The following is a 9,149-nucleotide window of genomic DNA, read 5'->3' as shown; positions in this document are numbered from 1 at the left end:
TAGCTTACGGTAGCGGCCCGCGATCATATCAGCCTTTCGACAGGCTGCGGCTGCAGACGACGGGATTAATTGAAAGAGATTCGCCCCGGATTAGTAGTGCCGACCGCCGAACGATGTTCTTGTAGAGCGACGCAGAAATCGGAACCGATGCCATCTAATTGCTGTCTGCATTGTGTTATGGATTGGTTGAGGGAGACTTTGGCGAAGGCTTTGTAGCACTAATGCTCTTCAAGGCAACTCGACGTGGCGCATAGACCACATTGAACTCATTAGGATAAGGGCTTGTGGAAGCTTTGCTTGCAAATGTGTTTGTAATTGCACATATTTGCATAGAACGATTGATTGTAAATGTGTTTTGTTTTGTAGCGATTGTGTAATATTTCATTCGAAAACATCAATGACTGAATATGAGGACATGGGATGAAATAGAGAGAGAGATGGTAACCAAACCTATCCGGTCTAGTATCGCAGCGACCACTGGTAAGCTGCAGAGCAATTGCTTTATTCCAGGAAATTTAGATTTCGATTCATTCGATAGCGCTGTGTAGTCTTTAGGTTTTTGGAATAAATTTGGAAATAAATGAAATGAAATACCAAGCTCGGACTCAGGTATCGACTTTACTGAAATGGTACATCAGACGTTCAGTAGAACTCGTTGCCAGATCTTTAATATTATTTTACAGTTTTGCATGACACGAAATTCAATCATGCAACAGTCGCAATAAAGAACATACTGGTATGAAAAGCTTGATGGCATCTTAATGGAAGCTGCTCTTACCAGAACCTTTATCACTATTGATCAAATACCCCATTACCTTCAATAACCATTGTGGCGCAAAATTAAAACGTTAAAACCCATCGCACAAGTCAACGGTGCGCGCACGTGTTGCTGTGGTGAGCCTGTTCAGCACTTCCATCGATCCGCACGCTCCACCCAGGGGAAACCCGATCACACCGGATCGAGCCCGTACTGGGAGTGGAGCCGGTACATCTCGTACACCATCGCCGCCAGCTCCCGGTCGAGTGGTTCGCCGCCCCGCTTCCACGCATCGGCTACCGATTCCTCCTCGGTGAAGATGTTTTCGGTGAATGATATCTCCATCGGTTCGTGCAGTATCATCAGGAACGCGGACGCAATGTTGAAGCCGTACGAGTAGTATTCGGCCAGCTCGCGATGGAATGATTCGTAGCTATTCGAGCCGGACCCCGAAATAGAAAAAAAGGAGAGATTGATAAGCATGAAAGGAAAAAGGGGTTCCGCACCCATGTTGATACCGGTTTGATTGACGCACCTGAAGTACGGTGGCAGATCGGCGGGCTCGGGAACGCCGACGACGGTGGCCACCGTCTGTACCAGCGCACCGTGATAGGTGCGGAAGATGGTATCGAAATGGTGCTCCCGCTCGGCGTACCCGGTCGAGTTGGCAAGGAAGGCAGCATAATCGATCATCGGTGATGCGTAGCGCAGCGTTTGAAAGTCAAACATCATCACTTGAGTGGGTCGGGCTGGGTTCTGGGTGGGGAAAAAACGTCCAAAAAAAAGTAGGTAAAAATAGGTTGAGTGAAAGTGGCTCCGAGCACTTTGTTAGTGTGAGGATTCGGTTTTGGAATTCGGGAGCCGCTGGGAGCCCGCACCTTGGCCCAGTCCAGCCGATGGTTACCTTCGCATCTGCGTACCGGAACGCCATGTTGTTGCGCAGATAGTCGCCATGGCAAATGACGGCGAGCGGTTCGCGCGGCTTCACCTTACCCTTCGCGTGCTCCCACGGATCCTGGAACAGGCGGGCCAGCTTTTCCAGGTAGCCCGCCGGCACCAGGCCCTTGAACCGGCTCTCCTTCAGGGCTTTGATGGCACGCATCGGTGCAACGGTCATGACCGCTTTCCACGTGTGGTCCGTAATGTCGGCGGCGTAGCGAGATTCCTTAAACTTTGCAATCATGCTGTCGAACTGGGGGCGGTGCGCCACCTTCAAGCCGTAACATTCGCCATGGAAGCGCCCCAGCTCGGTCACTGGAGTGGAAAATATAATGTGACGCAGACGGGCCAAAGAAAAAAAAGAAGGAATTAAAGTTAGGTGGGTTAAACATGGAAAAGGAAAATAACAACGAAAAGAAAAATAGCAAAAAAACTCGGTACATCTACCGTTACAAACCGGCGAGCATAATGTAATCCATTGGCAGGTTGACGACCATCGGGGCCATTTTCCAGCCGGAAAAGGAAAAATCGCTCATTACCATTAATGCTTCCGCTGGTTTCCGCTCGCAGTGATAGTACCTGTAGGTGACAAAAATGGACACCGACAGCGGTACGCAATCGGAATGATGATGTTTATCGGTCCTCGGACTGCTTGTTGGTGTGTGTCTGTATGTGTGTTGGTGTGTCTGGCAGATAATGTTACCTAGGATACAGCTCTGCCTTTCCGAGAGCGGGGATGATTTCCGTGTAAGCGACCATTTCATTCTCGAACAGTGTCTCGAATTGACAGCTCTCGTACATCTCCTTGTTGCAATCGGGCGTTATCTGGGCGTGGGAAGCGATGGGGAACGGGGGAGATATATAAGAATGATAGAAACGCAGATCAAATCCCCCGCTTTAGACGACTCAATTCCTGGTATGTTTCTTGCACCTCCGCAAAATTGCATCCTTTCGATTTTAGACCATTCACGGGAATCCGGTTGATTTATTTTGCAGAATGAAGATAGATTAGATTTATAGAGAGTGAGGTTTGATAGCTTCTCAGAATAGTAACGATGCAGGACACATCCAATTAGGTGCCCTATGTCAAAGGTAGCGTCCAAGTAGGGATGTTGGAGGGTGTCAAGAATTATTAGTTATTCAATGTAATAAATGAAATAAATAAATATACCATTGTCACTTCATTAATTACACTTAGTTGCTGTCTGTCTTTTATGATAATGATCAACGTGAAGTCTCTACGACAAGTGAAGATGGAAAAGGAATACAGTATTATGCTTGCACTATTAGTCTGCGCCATGGAAATTAACTCTGAAAAGTTCCCATGACTAGATCTAAGCTTACGCTGGAGACATCGTCATCATTGATCGCCAGCTCACATAAAGACTACCAAATAATTGAACATTTTTGCAAAGAGCCTCAAAGATCATCTCAATGTAAGCTCCACGGAATGGTGAGTTATGAAGTACAGTTTGTACAGTATAAAATTCGCGGAGAAGAAATATGTTCCTAACTATAATTCGAGGCCATTCGCGATCGGCAAACTTCGGGCTATGCCGTACTTTTACTATTTTAATACTCATTTGAACCACCGAAATTGAAGTTGTTCATTTCGAGGATGCTATATACCATTAACATATATCAAAAAGTGTTCAACAAAAGGGTTTAAGATCATAATAAGTCTCAATGAAACTTTGGGATTTGTTTACAAATTTGACCTAAAAAATCTCACTATGGAATAGGTAGTAGCCTGAACGAAACAGAATAATACTTAGAACATTCAGTCTCATCTCCTAGCCCTACGCATAGCATAGCTATTGGTTTAAGTGCAAGGCAACAGTTAAACCTACTTCAAATAAATTTAGAATATGAACTACCATTTTGAAACCAATCAAATTTAACTTTTTTTACTACGCTTGAACAAACTTAGAAGTATATACCAAACAACAAACAACATTTAGCAGAACGACCATTGTTCAATTCCCATGGCAAACGATGACGATCTAGATTGATTAAATATGTCTAGCAAGCCTGTATGATGGTCGGAGTCGTTATGCCAAGTGAAAGAAAAAGAACAGTAACTGTGATAAAAAGGGGAAGTAATTTAGTATTGTTTTGAACAGGCAAATATCGTTTATCGTCTCAGCTTGTGAAGTGCCGCGAGATATCGCTCTCCTGTTTCACTGCTCACAGCAAGACAAAATTGGACGAGTTGAAGACTAACACGGCGGCACAGTGACGCTATCATCGTTTGACCGGGCGAAAAATCGCACCATCATTGCATGCTTGGGGACACAAGGTTGCAGTGGCAGATTAAAGTGTGCTTGAATTGGCTAGAATTTGCAAGCAAAGTGCCGTCGAGTGGTCCCGCCTATCTTCACACTTACCTTCACTATCAGATGCAGTGTTTCCGGTTCCGGGGCTTCCTTGCCCTGCGCAGAGCCTTCCCGCTCCAGCACCACGGTTACCACGAACGGTATCGTCAGCATGAATCCATTTGTGACGAGCGGCTTAACTTCGACCGATTTGAGCCGCGTCTTAACGCCTGCCGGAACCGGCTCGGTGAATGAAAGCTGGCCGCGTGCCACCATCCCCGGTATCAGCACATCCCGCACGTACGCTTCCTTGTTCGTTGTATCATTCATATCTGCCCCGGCACTGATATAAGACAGGCAGCTGCTGATAAAACAATCCGTGAACGATCCGTTGTGTCGCGTTCCGTTCAACACAGCGCAGTGGGGGAAGCGCCTATCTTCACTTTGCACAAACACCACACAAACAAACACACACGCACACAACAAATACCACTGAAAGCGAGAACTTGGTCCCGCGATTGCCAAAGCAAAGGGTGTGTTTATCAGTTGGCGAAAAGTTGGCGAGTTAGAAATCAAAACACGCGGTCGCGTGACGCTATGCGCAATGGGGCGGCCCGGTGCGCGCGTATCAACTTTCGGGAAGGAATGGAACGGATTGCCGCACGACGACTTCGCGCACGCGTCCAATCTTCGGTACGGGTTTCGGTTGATCGGTGTGTGGTTGCCCGGGGCGCGTGCGTTCCGTGACCGAGCCGACAGGGGACTAATGTATCGCTGTGATTGTTAGCACCGTCGGTAGCCCGCTCGGCGAGATGCGCACGATGATGGCGCGAATGGACATGGACAAAGTATGTGGAGATAGATTTGTTTTAAATCTATCTTTACAGCTCAACACATTTAATATAAACAGTTCTACGTTTTAAGCTGGTTTGTTAAATGTTAACATAATTTCAACATTTAACTAGTGCTTCGTCTATTATTGTTTATATTTTATTCATTAAGAAAAGTCGTTCCATATAGAAAAGGCTTTAATAACAATGCAATAAATTGTTGTTGAAATGTAAAGCATTTTGCCAAATAAATTCAAACCCTTATTACGCAATTCTTGCTTGAGTCACGATATGCTTCGAATTGACCCACCGTGCTGGATGCTGAGCGGCTTGTCTAAGCGCATCATTAGCAACACGAACACGTCGTTCCTCAAAACGCACACAAACATACACGCACACCCACTTGAACGGTATGATAATGATGATGATGGGTTTCGTTGAATGATCGCTAGATCGAATTGGCTTTGACATTGAACCTTTTCCCACACCCCTATTAAACGCGAACGCTCCCCGTACAATCCAAACCAAACAGCCGGGTCGGATAGCTCGTGTGAATGCGTGAATGCGCACGGTGCGTGTAGTGGTACGATGTCATCAATACACGGAACGTTCGTTAGAAGGGGTTGAACGGGGCTGTCAAATGTGTGTATTTCTAATACGCCTAACGGTATGCTCTGCCGCTCTCACGGCGGTGCGAGCAAATAGGTTCGCAACGAAGCGCGAAACAGCGAACCGGGTGCGTACGCACCGGGACGGTATTGCCTTGCGGGGTAAAGACATCATTAATGAACTTAACGTAATTAAGTTCACTGCTGTGGGGGTAGTTTGAAAAGTAAAGGAAGAAAGACTGAATTTAAAACCACATTGTTTGCGTGTGGTTAACTACTCAGAAACAGGTCGAAAACAATAACACGAAGGAACAAAAAACTGGCGATTAATAGTTAACAGGTGTTTAGGCCATGCAGAGGTGGATCATCCATAGAGCGGACTAAGCGGTTGCTTGGGGCACCGAGCTCAAAGGAGCTTGTCGCTTTAATAAAAAGAACTTTGTGGCATGATGACGCTACGATGGTTGATGACATAATGTTACAGTTTTGATAGAGACGACTTATACCTGACAAATAAAGCCTGCCGATGGTTGAACAACATTTTAAAACAGTCTTGGAGAAACTAGCCTATTCTAGCCTATTCAAGCCCTTGGACCTTTATGGGTATTTTCGGTACGATCAGTCTGAAATGTAAGATACCAGGCTTTTAGTTGGCATCGTAATGGTGTAGTCTCGCCAGGGCGCCACAGTGTAAGGGCATCAGTCTACAGTGCAAAGACCCCTGTGGGCACGCACGAGTCTGCAAGAAGAGTCTAATCGTTAATTGTTCTTTAAATTAAATGCAAAACTTTCTAATCACCTGCAGCAGCAAGTAGTCTACGGTTGGTAAACCTGTCAATTATAATATTTCAAATAGAGCTTTTACCTGCTCATTGTGCTGATACGCTAATAATGAATGGTCGGTTTTCTACCGCACGCTTTTACGACTATCAATTAAGACAACCGTCCTCACCACAACACTCAGCGGGATCGATCTACTTTGAAGTGTGTGTTGCGCTTAACACGTGTTTGCTACGTTCGGCTCGGTTGACTGACGCCTCCGTTTACCATCACCAGGTTCATCGGCGTCTTCCTTCTACGCTTGTCACCGCGACTGGGTTCCTGGGTTGGTGAATGATTGTGCTAAATTAAATGGCAGTATTTGTGCTGTACACACCTGTACCGCGACCACTCGAGGAACAAATCGAATCAAGGACGTTCCATTTAGGGTATCGTGCATCCTTCCTGGCGGAACATTTGGCACGCCCTGTGTCCGTCCACTATGTGTCTGCAACGAATGCAACGAGCGAACTCCATCCACGGAACATGGTCAAAGCGCTTCCCTTCCCTCTATCCTCTTACCATCCAGAAAGCCGTTGATTAAATGTGTCATACAGCACGAGACATCTGCCCACAGCCAAAACCCGGAACGGGGGGCATTGGCGTGAACGGCCCACCGGCACTTTCGGAAGTGCGAAAGTTAGCCCCGTACAGTGCACAGCTGGAGGAGGAATTTGATTACCCCCGACAGTTGCCGGAATGAGGGCTCCCTTCGCCCACAGTGGACAGTGTTGCATCCCGGTGCGTTGCATATCACCGCTGCCGAAGAAGTTTCAAGGTGCCGGAAAGTTAGTGCCCCGTTCCTTACGGCAGGTTTTAGAGCATGGGCACAACAGTATGTTGTACAAGGTGTTGAGCTCGTGACGGTCCCGTTCTCTGCCAACCGGTACAGAGCCAACCAGAAGCCCCATTAAAATGCTCTCCGATGATTTTGTAATTTCGCTCGTACCCAACTTTATGACACATTATTAATTATATTTCCGTGGCTGGCTTTCTCGGCGTTGGGTGTGGGCGTCTGTATGGCAAGCGTCGGTGTGCTCATACTGCTTCTGCAGTGAATTGGCCAGCTGGCTTAGCAGAAGTGCCAACAGCCCTCCCTTGCTCCTCGCTAGACTTTGTAGCGTCAGAAGCGAAACGGTTCTGAGCGATGGTTCTGGACACTTGCTGTTACGGATAGCACAGAAGGTCAGAGCGTGTTGGAGGGTTTGATGGGAAGCTAGCACCCGTCCGGGTGGTTCTGTGGTTTTGGATTTTCACCTTGTTTCTTGTACGTCGAGATAGGCAAAAAAAAACAACGACAACTCACTCCATCCTTGAAGGCACACAGCGTCTTTGAAGGTGAATTGGTCTGAAGCACGCTTGAAGCGCTCGTACACCGTTGTGCATTCTAACCCATTCGCACTGGTCCTGTTGCATTAAGATGCGATGCGGGTAGGATAGCCGTCAGATATCGTGTGGCCGGTGTTTTTGCACAAGGAAGCAAGTTAGCAGCAGTTGGCCTCACCTTATGCTTGTAGAGGGAGAGAGAGAGAGATCTAGAGAGAAATTGTGTGAGAGAGAGAGGGCGCAAAATACAGCGAAGAGACACTGATTTCTCCGGTGAATTGCAATTGCTTTTGCGCAGCGTCTGAGGACCGCAGCTCGCGAGGGAATAGGGAAAAAGTTACTTTTCGTGCGGTTCGCATACCCGTTCGCACATGGCACGAAATTCCCTCCGGCGGTGAGGCGTCCGCTTGCCGCCCCATTAAAGTGGAGGATGTCTTTGCTGCTGCTGCCGCTGCCGTTGCCTGCCCAAAAGTTTGTATCTTTTGTTTTGATGCTCACCATCCCCATGCTCGGCGGGGGCTTAAGTGTTTGCAAACGATCAAATGCAAAGCTGTTGCAATCTTCCGGAACCACTCGCGGGCGAAGGCTTGGGCGGCTGGGGTGGGCCCGGTTCCACAAAATGAAAGCACTGCACCCCGGGGTTTGAAGTTAATGCGCTGCGGCTTACGGGCTTGGCGAACGAGTTGGATGATTAAGCCGCGAGAAAATGGTCGCCCGTTGATGTCTGTGTGTGCCGCAGTAACCCGGCGCATGCCATTGGTGCACAGCGGCTGGGGTGGTGTTTTGTTGCCTTGTACGTGTTCTTCTTCCCCGCTTGGCCAGGCGAACGGTTTCGTTCAACACTTTTCAGTACTTGTAGTTTATCGATCTTATGGTGCCGCTGGGCGGGATGGGCAGAATCAGTGGCAGTGCTGCCCATACGAATGCCGTTCGTAGGTTGCGGGTGTGAAAAGGGCTTTTCTCGTTGGTAAATGATGCCTGCGTTTTTTTTTTTTCAGAAAAGGGAGCGACAATTTTAGAGAGAAACACTCTCCACTGGGTACATTTACGGGTGGTGGCCTTTGTCGAGCGAAACGGTGAGCTTTATATTTATGCACACAACGTAATGCTGAAACGAGTCACTTGAGGGCGGCTATATTCGGTGCGTTACCAAGAAAAGCGCTTCGTTATATGAAGTTGGTGTGTGGGAGTTGAAGCAAGTGCTTGCATGGGGGAAAGCTGCTACTGAACTCAGCTTATAGTATAATTTATTTTTAAGTAAAACTTAACAAAAATATGCTTTTCATTGCACATTGAGAAACCAGCAATATTTTTCACAATTGCAGAATAATCAAATGAATGAAAAGTTACGAATATAGTTTAACTAACTCTAGGAAAGTAAACCATGAGTGTACAATTTGAAATTTAGTAATTGACAGCTCATTTACTGACAATAGTCAGACCAATGTATACATTTGTTACATTTACCACGTTAGCTACTTGCGGAGCCTAAAGAAACCTGAAAAAAGTCTAATAGTAGTCTACTCGCAGGATTTAACAACATGCCCGTCGTGGG

At 47.0% G+C, this 9,149-nt stretch overlaps 1 protein-coding gene across 1 annotated transcript; it reads right to left on the bottom strand.

The window, feature by feature from the left end:
- Positions 1-435: 435 nt before the first annotated feature.
- Positions 436-5,386, bottom strand: LOC1269421 (uncharacterized). Its single transcript, XM_308058.6, has 6 exons — positions 4,084-5,386; positions 2,400-2,521; positions 2,154-2,275; positions 1,662-2,011; positions 1,293-1,513; positions 436-1,190 (listed from the first exon to the last, which is right to left on the bottom strand). The coding sequence occupies exons 1-6, from the start codon at positions 4,339-4,341 to the stop codon at positions 950-952; spliced, it is 1,314 nt and encodes a 437-aa protein (XP_308058.5). The 5' UTR covers positions 4,342-5,386; the 3' UTR covers positions 436-949.
- Positions 5,387-9,149: the final 3,763 nt, after the last annotated feature.

Source organism: Anopheles gambiae, chromosome 2 (genome assembly GCF_943734735.2).
Source record: "Anopheles gambiae chromosome 2, idAnoGambNW_F1_1, whole genome shotgun sequence".
NCBI classification, from domain to species: domain Eukaryota; kingdom Metazoa; phylum Arthropoda; class Insecta; order Diptera; family Culicidae; genus Anopheles; species Anopheles gambiae.
This window is presented reverse-complemented; position numbering and strand designations above follow the sequence as displayed.

What these genes read in the sequence shown, in the direction of transcription:
- LOC1269421 (XM_308058.6), bottom strand. Translation starts at nt 4,341, where the DNA reads ATGAATGATACAACGAACAAGGAAGCGTACGTGCGGGATGTGCTGATA. An exon ending in GGATTACATTATGCTCGCCG is followed by an intron (nt 2,012 to 2,153) that starts GTTTGTAACGGT and finishes TTTCCACTCCAG; the next exon opens with TGACCGAGCTGGGGCGCTTC. An exon ending in GATCTGCCACCGTACTTCAG is followed by an intron (nt 1,191 to 1,292) that starts GTGCGTCAATCA and finishes CGGCTCGAATAG; the next exon opens with CTACGAATCATTCCATCGCG.